Raw genomic sequence first — 16,178 nt, 5'->3', positions numbered from 1 at the left:
CCATGATATTTGTCTGAATCTTGCTGCAAAATTTGAAGGAATTTCCACAAGGCTGGTAGAAGTAACTCCCAGCGGCTCAAACTTGCTGTTAACATGGATAGGGGATACACGTTGGAGCCTAAGTCGTCCTCCTTGCTCAATATACGACTCTCCATTTCTAAAATATCTTGCTTGTATTCAACCATGGTTGATTCGATTGATGTCACGAGAGATAGTGCGTATGCACCATGAGGTTGATCTCTATTTTTGGATCTGGACTCTTTCACACCAGTGATGAATCGATTGATTTTGGAATAATGCCAACCCAATTGTCCTAATCTATTTAGAGATTCGCGTTCTGTTGAGTGAAGTAAAGGAAAATTCGAAGGAATTGAAAATGTGGACGAATCTTGTGCTGACGGGAACGGCACAAACACATCCCCAGGGTATCCCATTAGTACAAACAATAATTCGTGCAGCATGTTTTTAACCAAAAATGATAATAATAATAATAATAAAAAAAAGAGCAAATGAAAGTTTATTTGATAATTGAAGGGGTTTTAACCACAGTCGCTCAAATTCCTTGCTTGTTGTTTGCTGATCAGCCATGTTGAACAGTATATTTGATATTTTTATAGGAGAGAATATCAAAAAGGATGGTTCCGTATTGTTCATTGTACGTGCTTGTATCAAGTTTTCTTGTTCACGGCTAAATAAGATATGTACTTTTATTTTAAATAGAAGGTAGCTACACTTACGACCGTGCCTGGTATACATTATCTGCTATAAGTAGCATAGATGAAATACCCTACGTCAGGTATAGCTGACTGGGTGGTGATTGCCTGAGCTAAATAGTAAATCATAAAGGTCTCTGTAAATACAGATCATATGAGCATCTCCTCTTCATGGTGCCATTGTTATTATTTAAATACGGCATTAATCTCGATATAGGCAAACTCCCACACTATCATATCTTGGTCAGTGTTTATTTCACGGTCCTCTGGTATACTATACCTTGTCGTTTCATTGTAGATATTACTGCTATTTGAACGCCATTTTATGCACAGTACTAGGTAACCAAACATTAATATGCTTACAGATGTTAAAGATAACGTATGTACTGCATGCTTTATATAGGGGCAGAAAGTTTAAATTTCATTGAAAGCTCACAAGATTTTACTATTTTGTGGCAATGCGATCTTTTTAACCAATGATTTTTAAAGTTTGATAATTATCGCAAATTAACAACTATAAATGCTTGGAGATGTAACCCAAATAATAGGGTATACCGTGGACCATGTTAAAATAAGACTGATTACTTCAAAAACGATGCATAGATTGTAATTAAAATAATGCAGACAAAATGGGGTTAAAAAATAACCACCAGGTTCAACCACTCTCTTTATGGTCATTCCGTAAATAAAAATAACTTTTACCTCTCAATTTTACAACAAGCTGAATATTATGCCATCCTATAATTTGGGATGCATATCTGAGATTGTTCCATCGTCTCCACGACGACTGAAAGCCAATAATTATAATACGGTGAAACATGAGATATTTTTTTTTTTTTAGATATATGTTCGCATCTCATGACGATAGTGTTTGTAGATAACAATTATGTCTAAAAAGTTATAATAATATTTGAGACTATTAATATGATATATGCCTCAAGTTGGTGTACAAGAAGGAAAGGGGGTACAAGAAATATGTCAAATGTGACTGTAATCAAATAGCTCGTATTTAACAAATGAGGTAATTTTGCGGCAATTTCGCTTCAATGCACGTTTTTCCCCTCATTCTTTTCAGCCACTATATAAATAAGGATCTTCAAAAAAGATATAAAATACTCCAGTATCTTCTTCTTTATTTTTTCTACTTTCTTTTTTCTGTTCTTTTTTATTTTTTGAAATGCCATATCAAACAACTGCTGCGCCATCAGGCGAACCAATCAAAATGACAATCTCCGAAAGAAGAGCCACTTACCCATTACAAGAACGAATAAAAATATATAACCCAGATACAATGGCACGAAAATTAAACCAACTGGAGAAGCAACCGACAAAACTGGTGGTTCACGGTGTTAATATTTTAAATAAAATGAGTATCGATAGCGACACAGCCATGAGTAGAATTAAACAAAGGAGAGAAACGCATAATAGAGTCGAAAGAAGAAGGAGAGATAACTTGGTATGTATAGTACTCGTCATTTCTTGGCAAGCAACTGAAAATAATTTATTCTCCTTAGAACACATTAGTGAACGAACTATCGGATCTAGTGCCTAGATCATGTATAGAAAAAAGTGGAGGCGAAAAATGCCATAGGGCCAAAGTGTTACGTTATGCAATCGAATATATTAAGACTATACAAGGAGAAAACTCTCAAATGCGAGAACAATTGGGTATTATTTCCCCTGGTGTCGTAGTTGAAACAAGTAATACATCCTATTGTTCTGAATCCTCATCTTCGTCGTCCGAAGATTCCGACACCCCTGCCCATTCAAAAGAACACGGTTACACCATACTGTAAAAATAAGCATTTTTTTACACATATAATAAAGATATTTTAGTGTAAAATATCATTAACATGTTTTATTGAAAGAAATTAAGTGTAATGTGTGAAATGATGTATAAATAAAATGATTAATGGTTGTGATTTGGGTATCTAAATTCATAATTTTTTTTTCTTTTTATTCTGGCACTGCCTCTAAATCATGTCTCTTGCAAAAGATACCACGATTACCGTCAGTAGTAAAGTATCTTTTGCCTTTCATACTCCCGTCGCAGTTACCAACTACAAAAACATGATATTAATTATTGGTCAGAATAAAATTGGAGTGTGATTTTTACCTCCGTGATCAAGTTCAACGCCAATAGTTTCTTCTTTATCAAAGTCTACATCACCAATAAATCTAACATAACCAAATGTAGGCAAAGGTCTCAATTTAAGTCGAACTCTAGATCCGACATTGATAGGTAAACTGATGGGTTTAGTGTCCTCGTCATCTCTATCACCGAAAAGGTGGCGCCAGCTAACCCTTCTTGATTTGTTGCTATTATTATTTGGTAACGGGTGTCTAAGGGCATTTGCAGTTAGACCCTCTTCTGGTAGTGATCGAACCGGTCTGGCTCTTGGATATTGTAACCTTGGGTTAGCGGGAGATCTAGAACGTGGAGGTGTCACAGGTAATTCAAACTTAATTTTAGTAGGACGAGGAGCCAGCGTGCTTTCTTGTGCTTTTTCTTGTGCTTGCTGCAATTGCTCTTGTTCTCTTTTAGCTTGAGCGTCCATTCTGGCCTGCGTCTCCATCGAAAGCAATAACTCCAGATTACCAGTATCCATCATACTAAGTTGTCGTGTCAGGTTGTTGTCAGGTGTACCATAAACACTTTTCTGGTTTGGTTCAGTTTGACACTTCCCTAGCGTTGGTCTCTCTTTAAGAGGAAATTTGAGGGATTCATCGTCATTGCTACTTTGTGTACTAACGGTGTCATTGTCATCGATTAAAGCTTTGTCGATATGTGTTGCGATCGGTTGGTCTTTATGATTTTCATTTGTCACATTAATTTTGTTGTTATTTGTGCTATTTTCTGTACACCGTTCTTTATTAATTCCGAGTCTTTGTGATAATCTTTTTGCCTTTCTAAACATATATGTATTGTATTGATTAAAGTTAGAAGAAAGAGAAGAGAAAAAAAAAAGAAAAAAAGAAGAAAAAAAAGATTTTATTTGGACTTTAATAACGTTGGTGGCTGGGTTTTTTTCCCAGAAGAATGTGAAACCCCAAGAGCGATTTTAAAACATGGAGTTTTAATAATGTCATTACCCGTTTCGATTTATTACTGCGCGAAGTTGTCTACGAGATAGGTACCATTTCTTAATAAACTATAGACATGAACAGGTTAGGAGGTCGGTTTGATACTGTTAGATATAAATTCAAAGGTAAAAATCATGAATTCAAATGATGGTAATTTAATTTGAGTTTTTTATGTGTTATAAACTTCAGTTTGAAACTATATCTTTTAACCTTATATTAATAAAACTCACGTTGGTCATTCCAAATATTAAAAATTTAATTAATAATAGTTATTTAACATCCCATCAAAAGATTTTTATGGGTCGTATCTCACATAATATAGCTGTTTAAAATTATAAGCACCAAGGACAATGCGAAAAAAAAAAATACAAATATATATAAATTTTTGTCATTGGCATCAGTAAAACCTCGGTTTTAATCCACGTGTGCGTAAAACCTATACGCGAAATTTATTCACGCTTATAGAGTCAGCAGGGATGAAACAAAAATAAAGGTACAGGTCAAAAGCCCTTTTTTTTTTATTTCGATTTATTCTTTATAAAAAGATTTTTTTTTAAAATACGAGATTTCGTACCAGTGAGAATATAAAGTTTGTTGATAGAAGTAATTTGTTCCCTTCGTTGTATTGTACTTCTTCATACATTGCATCGGCCCAACAACCGTGCATAAATCGTAAATTTAAGGTTTAAATTAAACGCGCGAAATCGTTTTTTTTTTTTTTTTTCTTTTTCAAACGTACTTTTTTCCGACAAGATTGTTCAACAATTTCTTTATAAATATAAAGGTGAATATATCGTATGTAACATGGTGCTATACTATTTTCAGAAAATATTAGATCAAAATGTAAGAAAAAATTCGTTCACAACGTAAAAAAAAAAAAAAAAAAAAAAAAATACGTTCATCTTCCAAAAAAAGGATTGGTTCAAAGACCGTAAAAAAAAAATTGAGCTTACCACTTCAGTGTATTTATGTTTGACCTGCGACAACAGGCCTGAAAAATTCTAGTTGCGACGTTGACGAACATTTTTAATGTTAGCTTGGTCATTTTGAGTCCTTGCTCTTCTCCGTTGGTCCTTGGGAGCCTCTCCTCGTCGAAATCTTGGGGAAATGCCGTTTCCAGCATGGAGTGAACGAACAATATTAAATATGTTCAAGCAAGCAGTCATATCATAATTTCAAAGACGAGGAACAATCCTATTTATGTTATTAGTTAGGGCTCTACAATTTTACAATTTTGATTTGTATATTTGTCATAGGAACAAAAAAAAATTATTAAATAAGAAAATTATTAACAAGTGAAATCAACATATATAGTAAAGGATCATAAACTTTTAAAATTATTGACATTGACGTGATAAGTGTACCTAAAACACCTTATGCAAGTGCCCAATATATAAAAAAAACTCTAACCCAAACACGCTTCAAATTAAAAACAGCCACAAAACAAATCCTAAATGGAAAAAGTTATTATCTATCATTTACATTTCAATACCGAAGACAATAACCCTTAACCCGTAAGAAATATCGTTTACAGGTAATATTTGTCACTTAGTAAATATTCTAAGGATACTCTATTTATACTATGCTATTTGCATAACAATGTTCACAAGCTTGGCGGTATTTTATCAAACCGACTTGGTTATCGTTTGCATTAATTTTAGTGTCTCGAAATCAAAAAAACCGAGCGCGCTTTCAATTCAAACCGTCAGCCACAAGCAAGTTTTTTTTATTCTTTTGCAAACCTTCACTCATAACCATAAACATAATGTCTGAATTAACAATTAATGTCGAGTTCAGGTTAGTTTCATAACGCATTGTTGTACATGTTTACTGAAAATTACACAGTGGGGGTATGGAACTTTTGTTCCAAAACGTCAGCAAGCACACTATTAAGTTCCCTGCCAAGAACGAAAAGACAGGAAACCCTTCAAACCTCCAAGATTTAATTTTTTACATTCGCGATACCATGATGACCGAAAAGAAGGATTTATTCGTTGAAAAGGATACAGTGTAATGTATTAAATTGAAGGCCAATGGTTTAAATTACTGACTTTTCTTTCACCTCATTTAGCCGTCCTGGCATTCTTGTCTTGATCAACAACACTGATTGGGAGTTATGTGATGAATTGGAATATGAATTAGAAGACAAAGACGAGATTGTCTTTATCTCTACTTTACACGGTGGATAAAACGTTTAAAGAAGTGTTTTGAATAAATTTGTTATTATGTACACGACGAATTAAGAGATTTCGATATTGGAAGCTGGTAGAATTTGAGGATATAGCTAATTAAAGTAGAAGAAACAGAACGTAATCTCATGAGATGAACTGATAATTTTAATTTGGGCAGCGTGGCTATTTACAAAAAGGCTGTTGTCCCTGACTGTTATTACTCTCCGAAATACCACTACTAAAACGCAAATGTTTTTATTTTAAGTAAAGGCCCAAACACTAAATGGATGATTTAATTAAATCATCATCTTTACAAATAAAACTCATTCACACACTATTTTGATTAGATCATCTTATAAGACCTGCTCTCACACTTTTTCTTTTTCTTTTCCTTTAACATACTTCTTTTATAAATAAAGTTAAAAGGTTAGTATATAATGACCATTGTTTTTTCAAGAAACATTAAATTGTTGGCTCTTTTTTCAAAGATACAATACCATTCTTGCGATATTACGGCTACGGCTAGTCTTTGCTATAAAATGGTGACCTCCTAGTTTGGGTTCTTAGGTTTCAGACACCCAGTTGATAGAGAGACTGTAAATGGCTGCAATTACACTGTAAATAAGTGTGATTATAAAGGCTTTCTGACCTTGGCCGAGATTGCTTTAAGTGATATAAAAAATACGTTTGAAAAAAAGATACGAAGGTCTAAACACTTCCATCTTTAGGTCTCAATTAAGAAAGCAATACCGGCCACCTACATGCGACACCACTGAATATGGTGATATCGGATCTATCTTAAAGCCTATCTTTCAAGCATACCGAGGAAATAAGGCATTTGATAATAACTGGATAAAAATGTACAGAGAGGCTAAAAACCGGAAAACATCACAGCCCTGTGTTCAACCCAGAACATGCCGACACTGCCTTCTGTATCTTTTTCAGCATACAAGTCCTATCAATAATTCGATATAATCCAAGATTGTTTGATATAGCCATCGATAGTTCTGGATGGGCCTTTGTGGTAACATTCTGAGGGCCGATAACTGAAAGACATTTTCGAGAGTCAGAGCTACGATTGAAATGGTAAGTTTTTTTTTTTGTAATTTATTTTTTCTTCTGAAGGGCGATACCCACCAAAAGATGAGCCTGAATTTGCTACACATCGGGGGTATAGGATTACCTTAGTGAAAGTTTAATATCCAACCTTACCATGAACGACACAATATCTGAAGCGGCTTTCAAGATCGATCTAAGAATAATTAACGATGAAATGAAGCAAAGATACAACACTGAACACGACGTCGCCGTGCTAGAAACAGCAGCCGAAGATGCTAGCAACGCAAAGTTTAATCTCGATCGTTATAAAATATCAATCGAAAACAAAGTTATTCTCGAAAACTACTTGTTAGATAGTACTTTACTGAATTCTGTCAACTCTTTGCAAGTATCTGATCTTAGGATTAATTTCCTTAACACAACTCTTAAAGAACCTGGCTTTTATGTAACCAAAGAATTGTATTCATCGAAAATAGTTTTTTTTTTACTGCACAGCTACCTGACGTTAAAGACGATAGAAGCCGTACTGTAGCTATCGCAGCTGCTACTGTAGTTTATCCTACGGTAGTCGCTGTACTTCGAGTAACAACTACAGTTAGAGACATTACAATAAACTACCAAAGTCCACTAAAGATAGCATAGTTTCAAATTTGTTAGCGAGTCTTATACCTTGTAATTGGACTTAGCCATGCAGCCATTGTGTTTCCGAGACGATTATATTTTGAAAAGCAACACCTACAATGAGCATTTAGTCGATCAAAAAAACTAAGAAAAGAAAGATGGAACAAGAACAGTCCGACTATAAAATGACATTTATTAAATGGAATTTTTAAGTGCACCGCTGCGGCTGCTTTAAGCTTGTTATCATTTTCATTTTATTTTGTATTGACGTCTAAGTATTGCGAGTACTGTAATGATACCAGACATCTTATTTTTAAAAAAGCATGACACTCTTTGTACGACACTGATTTTTAAAAGCGCGACACTTTAACTTTTTTTTTTGCAAAAGGTGTATACTTTATAAAAAATAATTATTATATCCAATTAATATTAACTCAAAAGAAATAGTGCATCACACAGGCATAAACTTGCAAATTGTGATAAATTTTGAATGGATTACAAGAGTAGAGACATGAAAAGATTGTTAAACAACAATGAAATATATTCATAAACATCATTTTCATTATTATATTTCAGCACTTTAAGGGACTGGTTCACACGAATTATAACTTTATTATTATGTATATGTACGTATTAATTTGTAATATCTACGTTTTTAAAACCTGGGTAGTTGTCCGTTGGGCGGAAACACTGTAATCCATATTTGGAATCAAAGTCAGATTATTTATATGGGTGTGTGCCCCTATAATGAGTTTTTTCCTTTTTCCCCTTTATTGCCGTACAGTATATATATATTACTCCCTCTTTCTATTTCATCTCCTTTTCCTTCTTACTTTCATTATTATTACAACGAAAAATATGTATCACAATAGCGGTGGCATGGTAATAGAAGAGCAGCATCAACAGCCCAAAGCCGGTGTTTTGCTCGTTCGCATATGTGAAGCAAGAGGTATTTCTTTACCACAAGGTGCACAGGTGCCTTCTACAACTGGACCTTTACCGGTACTTCAACGTAATAAAAGAGAATCATTTCATAGAAAGCAGAGCTGGTGGCTACCTTACGTTGTATTAGAGTTTGATAAGAACGAGGTCTTAATCGACGCACTTGGCGGCGACACATCATGTCCAGTTTATAATTACAGAGCTAATTTGTACGTGGTATCCATATAATTTATTGTAATACTAAATATTACTTTTCTTTATTAGTGACGTATCGCGTAATTCTAAAGTTTCTATTTCAATTTATTTACGTCAACCACCACAATTGAACAATAACAACGTTTTGGCCAGAGCTTCCAATGACCATTTTCTTGGAAATATCACGATACAGCCAAACTTTTCATCCGTCAATTTATTAGAGCAGATATACAACATCGTTGGCGGAACAGGGGCCATGTATGTCCAATTATGCTATACGCCATCGCAGGTGAGATAAATAAACAAAGAAAAAAAAATTGATCACGATCAATACGTACTAACCCAAATTCATACAGCTCAGTCAACAGACCATCTCCAACGATTCTTTTGATCTTTTAAAAGTTATTGGCAAAGGAAGTTTTGGAAAAGTTTATGTGGTTCGGAAGAAGGACACAAACCGTATTTATGCAATGAAAGTGTTGCGTAAGTCACAAATCATATCAAGGTCTGAAGTGACTCATACGATGGCAGAAAAAACAGTGCTGGCCAAAGTTCGAAACCCATTCATTGTTCCACTAAAGTTCGCTTTTCAAAGTCCTAACAAACTCTATTTGGTACTGGCATTTATTAACGGAGGCGAGTTATTTCATCATCTACAAATACAAGGCAGATTTACCGAAGAATTATCTAGATTTTATGCAGCTGAATTATTTTGCGCCTTGGAGTGTTTGCATGGATTTAATGTGGTTTATCGGTGAGAAAGTGGAAGAGGAAAAACTAATGTTTATACACAATCTAATTTTTTTCTCTTTTTATCCTGTAGCGACCTCAAACCAGAAAATATTTTGATTGATTATAATGGACATATAGCTCTATGCGATTTTGGATTGTGTAAATTAAATATGACCGAAACTGAAAGGACAAACACTTTTTGTGGCACACCAGAATATTTAGCACCAGAACTACTTTTAGGAAAGGGCTATACCAAAAATGTAGACTGGTGGACATTGGGTGTATTATTATATGAAATGCTAACCGGACTACCCCCGTTTTATGATGAGAATACAAATGAGATGTATAGAAAGATATTGCAACAAGAACTGAAATTTCCAGATGACATGTCAGATTCTGCCTCTAGCCTTTTGAGTGGACTTTTAAATCGTGATCCAAATGCTAGACTGGGAAATAAAGGTACGGACGAAATAAAAAACCATGTCTTCTTCAAATCAATCGATTGGAATAAGTTGATGGTAAAAGCTGTACAGCCGCCATTTAAACCTTCGGTGCAGAATGTATATGATACAACAAACTTTGATGACGAATTTACATCGGAGCAACCCGTCGAGTCCATGACTACCGCAGAAGACTCACAAATTTCAAAGACGATGCAGGAACAATTTAAGGGTTTCACGTATAATCCTGACGGAGTTATGACAGATAGTTATCAACAGAATTCAACTATGTCTTCCTCCCAGCAACAGCAGCCATATTCAAGGTGGTGAAATTATAATTTCCTTGGTAAAAATAATAAATAAAAAAATAAAAAAAAAATCTAATTAGTCGGGACATTTATACATTTTTTTTCCTGTCCTTTTTTCACTCGTACAATTATTACACAACTATGAATGATGCAATAAAATTGAGGTCACGAAGCCTTCCTTCGTTCCAGTTATTAGAGGCACAAAATAACAACGATGTATCACGCTCGTGTCACACAGAATATTCAAGTGGCAGTATAAAAAGATTTCATACATCACATTTAGGTAGGCCACCTGGCAATCATGATAATAGCTGTATACGGCTAGAAAAACCAGCCCAAGTCAAAACGAAGCCGACAACCATTGCGCCTATGAAGCAAGTGGAAAAGGTAGAAAATAATGTAGTGAAGTATTCTTATGATCCTAAGCTTTTATTAGATGATCACAGATCTTAAAAAGGAAAATTTTGATTTAAAGTTGCGATTGTTTCATTTGCAAGATATGATGACTAAAGACGTTGAATTATATCAATTAAAACAAGAGGTAGTGTGAATAGACTGGAAATAATTTATACTTACATGTGAATGATAGAATTACAGATTACGGATGAATTTAGAATACAGTGAGAACGGTAAATGTTGTCACTTTGAGAAATTTAAATGTCCGTAACAAAAAAATAAATGTCACTTTCCCAAAAAATTAATGGCACTAAGCCGAAAATAATTGTCCCTTGATGTCTAGAAACTTAGTCCTTTTGAAAAAAAAAGAAATGTCATAATAAATTAAATCAAATTGACCTAAACATGATATATATTTTTTGACTTCGTAATGATTAAGATTGAGTTTTGTTATAACATTGAATGATGTATCGTTTAGAAAGATTGGCAGAGTTATAAAGAATTTCAGCAGGTATGGCATTACATGCCTCAGCAATGCTATCAGACAATTTTTCTTCAGTCAATAGTTTGTAGAGTTTCGATTTTCCTTTTAAGATTACCCAAAACTGTTCAATTGGGTTTAAATCAGGCGAATATGCAGGCAGACACATCAGCTTGTAGCCAACACATTAGATTTTCCTAATCATCCGTTAATTTCATCTAATTCCGATAAAATATCTTGATCATTGAAGTCTCGTTTATAAAAACTCTCTTTTACGCTGCTGGAAGGTGAGACGAAATTTTTTTTAACGAGCGACCTTTGTCGTAATATGTCAACCATTCTTTGCAATTTAATTGCTCGATTGCTACTTTGTGTTTTGGACTTTCTACAATAACCGACAATGTGATATCCGTCCTTTTTCAATTGGTTTATATAAGCATGGTATCTTGGTATCATATCTACAATCTTTTTCACAAGGCCAGCTACAGAACTGGAGTTAATTTATTTGATTATTTGCGATGCCTTTTACGAGCTTTACCATAATATACGCTATTCAAAACATTTAAATGGCGTCTTCTTATCTTTTCGTCGCCTGTGTCTCCTTTTACTAATTTACGTTCTGTCTCTTCTGATAAAAAATCGATGCTTTGCTTTTTCAACCATTTGCTAAATGCTAAAGATGTAGTTTTATCGAATCTTTTTGTAAAAGCCCAAACAACTAAAATTTCTTTATCATATACATAATCTAGCTTGTACGGAGAGTCTGGTGAAAATTCTACATGTGGTCGAAATACATAGTTTATAAAATCTATAATTTGCGTGACATTGCCTATATTTTAATGTAATTAACAAAGATTTCGTTTCTCGCAATTATTTTGGCTTACAAAACAAGATATCTCCCTTTCCATCTTTGTTCTTGTCAATTTATTCGCGGTTTTTTTCAATTTCTTCTTTCCAATCCCAGCTATTCACGGTTCGTGAGTTCCAAAAACTCAAGAACCCTGCCTAGGAGGTCGCCCTCCTATAGCAAAGACTAGCCGCAGCCGCAATATCACAATATATCTTTTTCAATTTAGCTTCTTTTCAAAGAAACAAGAGTCACAACTAAACAAGCCTTTTTACGTGATCGGTTACTTTCATAAGATAAATGACAAGTATGTTAAGGGAAAAGAAAAGGGGAAGAATAAAGTGTGTGAACCAGCTTTATTTATAGATAAACAAGCTTATGTTAGGATGATTTCATTTGTCTATTTTATCATCCATAATGTTTGAGCCTTTACTTAAAATAGAAACACTTGAAAAAACCTCCCAAGCAAGTCAGAGCTTGGTAATTATCTATGTGTGTTTCAACAGTAACTTGTAATGACAGTGAAGCAGATTTTATAGAAAGCAGAAATCGATCATCCCATGAAGTTTAGATGATATGGCATGTCAATCGACATGTAGACCATCGCTTGATTCTAAAAAATACGTTTGAAAAAAAATACGGAGTTCTAGACATTTCCGTGAAATGGACCGGTTGATTTTTTTTTCTAAGCAGTGAAACAAACGGATGATGAGGAAAATCTAATGTGTTGGCTACAAGCTGATGTGTCTGCCTGCATATTCGCCTGATTTAAACCCAATTGAACAGTTTTGGGTAATCTTAAAAGGAAAATCGAAACTCTACAAACTATTGACTGAAGAAAAATTGTCTGATAGCATTGCTGAGGCATGTAATGCCATACCTGCTGAAATTCTTTACAACTCTGCCAATCTTTCTAAACGATATATCTTTCAATGTTATAACAAAACTCAATTTTAATCATTACGAAGTCAAAAAATATATATCATGTTTAGGTCAATTTGATTTAATTTATTATGACATTTCTTTTTTTTTCAAAAGGACTAAGTTTCTAGACATCAAGGGACAATCATTTTCGGCTTAGTGCCATTAATTTTTTGGGAAAGTGACATTTATTTATTTGTTACGGACATTTAAATTTCTCAAAGTGACAAAATTTACCGTTTTCACTGTATAAAGCGACGAGACAATGTTCTGTAGGGATCCAAACTACAGACTCAGGATTTAAATCGACACCAGAGGCATTTGGGTTAACATCATCCAGAAAGACTAGTGTAACCATGGAAACGGACATTGGCAATATAGTTGAGGCATTACAGGATTTCAAAATTGATAATGTGGACAGTTGGCTAAATCAAAATGTAAATGATCATCAACAGGGAAATCTGCGGCACCCATTATTTTAGTATTAAAAGATAGGAGTCTGGGTGCCTATTGTTTCACCAAGATTGAATCCCCTTTTCTTTACTGCCCTTTCATACACAAAAATATTTTTTGTGATACAGCATTTCTTTCCTCTTTCTTTCACTTTTTCATTTTTTTTTTCTCTTTTCTTATACACATTCCTAACTCCCTTTCTCTTTATTTTATATACTTTTTTCTTTTCCCGTTTTAAATGGATCCACAAACATGTACTATTATTTTATTAAAGCAAACAAATCCATTTTATATTTCAGACAATGATGAAGACACAACTATTGCTTTACTAAAAAGTGTATTTGGACATGGTAAAATCTTATTGTCATTATAATAAAAACAAAGTCATTAATTTTAAGCTTTTTGTTTGTTTCATTTCCCATTTTTCTTTTTCCTACTTTATTTTTTCCTTGCCCTAAATAAAAAAGTCCACAAAGAATCAAATCTCGAATCATGTCTAAATTATGTAAAATTACTACCATCATCTTCAACAATGTTATTATTCGAATTAGACGGAGCAATTTCAACAACTGACCAACTCGATTTGGTCACTCAGCTAGTAGACCGAATGCCCGATACAGTACCTGTCATTAGTAAGTATCCCCTTCCGTATACTTTTTTTTTTTTTTTTTTTTCTGCAAGTCTAATTTCGTTCGTAGTTTGTTCACCGAAACAGGATGCTAGTTTTATGCTCGAATGTATTCAAGCAGGCGCCGCTGATTACTTGCTGGCACCGTTAAGACCAGATGTTATAAAGACTTTATTTTTGGTGCGTAATTACCGAACTCCCCCCCCCCCAAAAAAAAAGTTACGGGCAAATACTAAATGGTTTATACAATAGACACTTCATCGGCAGCATTCGAAATTAACAGAATCGACCCTTTATCAAGATCATCTAGTTTCGTCTAGTACCATTAGTACAGTGACCTCGGTTATTTCGCCAACTACGCCAACAGTTTTATCGTCCCAACCGGATAGAATAAAGGCATTACATATAAAAGATATACATAATTTTACGAAAGCTTTATTGGATAATTGTATCCCATTGACATCTAATACTTGTAAACCATTGACCAGGTAAAAGGAGATTCCCTCCTATCCAGTTTATTATTTACTAACAACATGTGTATAGTGAGAATAGAAAACGATTGGAAAAAAAAGTGTCTGTATGGGATTTCAGCCCGTTAAGTTTGTCAAATGATGATTTAATTCACTGTGCGGTCATTATGATTTCCCAAGTATTCTCATTATCCCAAGTAACTCGCTTTACTGAAGGTAAAAATTTGCATCTCAAATCATTATGTGTCTCTAATATTTTCACTAGATCAATTATACAGTTTTGTGATTGATCTATCAAATATATACAACGATGAAAATCCATATCATAATTTCGCTCATGCAATAGATGTGCTTCAATGCATTTATTTCTTTCTATGTCAAATGGGATTACTACCTTTTGCGGATGGCTCACCATTACTATCAAACCCAAAATCCTATCATATATTGAGGCCAAGAGATATATTTGCTTTATTAATTGCAGCTATAGGTCACGATATAGCACATCCAGGCGTGAACAATGCATTTCTTGTAAGCTCCCTTCTTCAAAAAAATTCATCAAATTCATTAACATCTCCCCCTTATGCTAGATCAATACTTCGGCTCCTCTCGCTTTATTATATAACGACAATTCCGTTTTAGAAAGCTTTCATGCTATGACATTATTCCAATTGCTAAAAAAACATCAGTTCGACATCGTATTGGCTGGCGAATACAATGGTAGGCCAGGGCAATGGGACATATAGGTTAAAGAGAACCATGACTTATTTCTTCTTTTAGAATTTCGAAAGCTGGTTATAACAACTATTTTAGCAACAGATATGGCATTGCATAGTGATTATGTGCTTAAGATCAATGAACAGAAACTGCGTTTAGAAGAAAGTGACCCTAACGATTGGGACGCAGCCAAATGCTTAGAAGAAAGACTCTTATTCTGTAGTGGTCTCATCAAATGTGCTGACATTAGTAACGTTGCGAGACCGTTTGATCGAGCATTTGAGTGGGCCAAGGTATTAATTGAAGAATTTGCCTCACAGGGTGATCTGGAACGTGAACTAGGAATGAATGTATTGCCTATGAATGATCGATCCAAGATCGTGTTAGAAGATTTTCAAATTGGATTTATGAGATTTGTTGCACTTGGTTTATTTCAGAGCATAAGTGATTATATGCAAGGTAAATATAGATGAAAAAGATAAATGCATTCAAATAGACCCTTAACCCATGTGTCCCGTAGAATTGTCTTTTCCTGTAGATCATATAAAAACGAATTTAGCCATTTGGGAAGAGAGGAAACGTGAAAATCCCGTCATTGATATTGCTCAATCCACAACAACAACAGTAACCGATGACCATTGTAAACATGCGGAAGACGAAGATTATCATTCACAGGCTGTAAGCGCGCTCGGTAAAAACGTAGATGATTCTAGTTTTAAACTTCCAAAGATGCCTGCTGTTGCCATGACTAGTCTGACACAGAATACCAATAACAATATATATCCACACTCTAAAAACAGCAACCAACGAGAATACGATCATGGAGAATGGGATCCGCAAGAAAGCTCTGGTCCTGTTTACTGCCAATGTACCATTCAATAACTAAAAGTGTACTATAATCTATACACCTATATACACACTCAATTACACACACACACACACACACACACACACACACACAATTACACATCATCATCAACCTATTATAAATAGATTATTGTAT

At 34.3% G+C, this 16,178-nt stretch overlaps 7 protein-coding genes across 7 annotated transcripts; 5 read left to right on the top strand and 2 right to left on the bottom strand.

The window, feature by feature from the left end:
- Positions 1 to 1,752: 1,752 nt before the first annotated feature.
- EV154DRAFT_500015 (uncharacterized protein) lies at positions 1,753 to 2,542 on the top strand. Its single transcript, XM_051600547.1, has 2 exons — positions 1,753 to 2,169; positions 2,228 to 2,542. Exons 1-2 carry the CDS (start codon positions 1,891 to 1,893, stop codon positions 2,507 to 2,509), a joined length of 561 nt encoding a protein of 186 aa, XP_051460464.1. The 5' UTR covers positions 1,753 to 1,890; the 3' UTR covers positions 2,510 to 2,542.
- Positions 2,543 to 3,681, bottom strand: EV154DRAFT_500012 (CAP Gly-rich domain-containing protein). Its single transcript, XM_051600546.1, has 2 exons — positions 2,830 to 3,681; positions 2,543 to 2,773 (listed from the first exon to the last, which is right to left on the bottom strand). The coding sequence occupies exons 1-2, from the start codon at positions 3,629 to 3,631 to the stop codon at positions 2,670 to 2,672; spliced, it is 906 nt and encodes a 301-aa protein (XP_051460463.1). The 5' UTR covers positions 3,632 to 3,681; the 3' UTR covers positions 2,543 to 2,669.
- Positions 3,682 to 5,426: 1,745 nt separating this feature from the next.
- On the top strand, positions 5,427 to 6,366 carry EV154DRAFT_500010 (ubiquitin-related modifier 1). Its single transcript, XM_051600545.1, has 3 exons — positions 5,427 to 5,594; positions 5,643 to 5,807; positions 5,869 to 6,366. Exons 1-3 carry the CDS (start codon positions 5,563 to 5,565, stop codon positions 5,984 to 5,986), a joined length of 315 nt encoding a protein of 104 aa, XP_051460462.1. The 5' UTR covers positions 5,427 to 5,562; the 3' UTR covers positions 5,987 to 6,366.
- A 202-nt stretch (positions 6,367 to 6,568) lies between these two features.
- On the top strand, positions 6,569 to 7,796 carry EV154DRAFT_560811 (uncharacterized protein; the record flags this gene model as incomplete). Its single annotated transcript, XM_051605629.1, has 6 exons — positions 6,569 to 6,585; positions 6,697 to 6,828; positions 6,863 to 6,992; positions 7,146 to 7,472; positions 7,523 to 7,649; positions 7,714 to 7,796. The coding sequence occupies 6 exons, from the start codon at positions 6,569 to 6,571 to the stop codon at positions 7,794 to 7,796; spliced, it is 816 nt and encodes a 271-aa protein (XP_051460461.1).
- Positions 7,797 to 8,422: 626 nt separating this feature from the next.
- Positions 8,423 to 10,364, top strand: EV154DRAFT_500005 (kinase-like domain-containing protein). The gene is made up of 4 exons (XM_051600544.1): positions 8,423 to 8,799; positions 8,855 to 9,074; positions 9,142 to 9,539; positions 9,609 to 10,364. Exons 1-4 carry the CDS (start codon positions 8,507 to 8,509, stop codon positions 10,285 to 10,287), a joined length of 1,590 nt encoding a protein of 529 aa, XP_051460460.1. The 5' UTR covers positions 8,423 to 8,506; the 3' UTR covers positions 10,288 to 10,364.
- A 979-nt stretch (positions 10,365 to 11,343) lies between these two features.
- EV154DRAFT_415778 (uncharacterized protein) lies at positions 11,344 to 11,975 on the bottom strand (the record flags this gene model as incomplete). The annotated part of the gene is made up of 2 exons (XM_051595695.1): positions 11,344 to 11,624; positions 11,681 to 11,975. Coding segments are annotated over 2 exons (576 nt in total), but the record flags the coding sequence as incomplete, so codon positions are not given.
- Positions 11,976 to 13,493: 1,518 nt separating this feature from the next.
- Positions 13,494 to 16,125, top strand: EV154DRAFT_499998 (uncharacterized protein). The gene is made up of 8 exons (XM_051600543.1): positions 13,494 to 13,995; positions 14,062 to 14,171; positions 14,244 to 14,479; positions 14,535 to 14,677; positions 14,727 to 14,989; positions 15,049 to 15,178; positions 15,239 to 15,634; positions 15,696 to 16,125. Exons 1-8 carry the CDS (start codon positions 13,896 to 13,898, stop codon positions 16,055 to 16,057), a joined length of 1,740 nt encoding a protein of 579 aa, XP_051460458.1. The 5' UTR covers positions 13,494 to 13,895; the 3' UTR covers positions 16,058 to 16,125.
- Positions 16,126 to 16,178: the final 53 nt, after the last annotated feature.

The sequence above is a fragment of the Mucor mucedo genome (assembly GCF_025094135.1).
Source record: "Mucor mucedo strain NRRL 3635 chromosome Unknown EV154scaffold_20, whole genome shotgun sequence".
Classification (NCBI taxonomy): domain Eukaryota; kingdom Fungi; phylum Mucoromycota; class Mucoromycetes; order Mucorales; family Mucoraceae; genus Mucor; species Mucor mucedo.
This window is presented reverse-complemented; position numbering and strand designations above follow the sequence as displayed.

Bases quoted from the DNA above. Each gene is read 5' to 3' on its own strand.
- EV154DRAFT_500015 (XM_051600547.1), top strand. From the start codon at position 1,891: ATGCCATATCAAACAACTGCTGCGCCATCAGGCGAACCAATCAAAATG. The intron at 2,170-2,227 runs GTATGTATAGTA...TATTCTCCTTAG, and splicing joins GAAGAAGGAGAGATAACTTG to AACACATTAGTGAACGAACT.
- EV154DRAFT_500012 (XM_051600546.1), bottom strand. From the start codon at position 3,631: ATGTTTAGAAAGGCAAAAAGATTATCACAAAGACTCGGAATTAATAAA. The intron at 2,774-2,829 runs GTAAAAATCACA...ATGTTTTTGTAG, and splicing joins CGTTGAACTTGATCACGGAG to TTGGTAACTGCGACGGGAGT.
- EV154DRAFT_500010 (XM_051600545.1), top strand. From the start codon at position 5,563: ATGTCTGAATTAACAATTAATGTCGAGTTCAG. The intron at 5,595-5,642 runs GTTAGTTTCATA...AAAATTACACAG, and splicing joins ACAATTAATGTCGAGTTCAG to TGGGGGTATGGAACTTTTGT. The intron at 5,808-5,868 runs GTAATGTATTAA...CACCTCATTTAG, and splicing joins TTCGTTGAAAAGGATACAGT to CCGTCCTGGCATTCTTGTCT.
- EV154DRAFT_500005 (XM_051600544.1), top strand. From the start codon at position 8,507: ATGTATCACAATAGCGGTGGCATGGTAATAGAAGAGCAGCATCAACAG. The intron at 8,800-8,854 runs GTACGTGGTATC...TTTCTTTATTAG, and splicing joins TATAATTACAGAGCTAATTT to TGACGTATCGCGTAATTCTA. The intron at 9,540-9,608 runs GTGAGAAAGTGG...TTTATCCTGTAG, and splicing joins GGATTTAATGTGGTTTATCG to CGACCTCAAACCAGAAAATA.
- EV154DRAFT_499998 (XM_051600543.1), top strand. From the start codon at position 13,896: ATGTTATTATTCGAATTAGACGGAGCAATTTCAACAACTGACCAACTC. The intron at 14,480-14,534 runs GTAAAAGGAGAT...ACATGTGTATAG, and splicing joins ACTTGTAAACCATTGACCAG to TGAGAATAGAAAACGATTGG. The intron at 15,179-15,238 runs GTAGGCCAGGGC...TTCTTCTTTTAG, and splicing joins ATTGGCTGGCGAATACAATG to AATTTCGAAAGCTGGTTATA.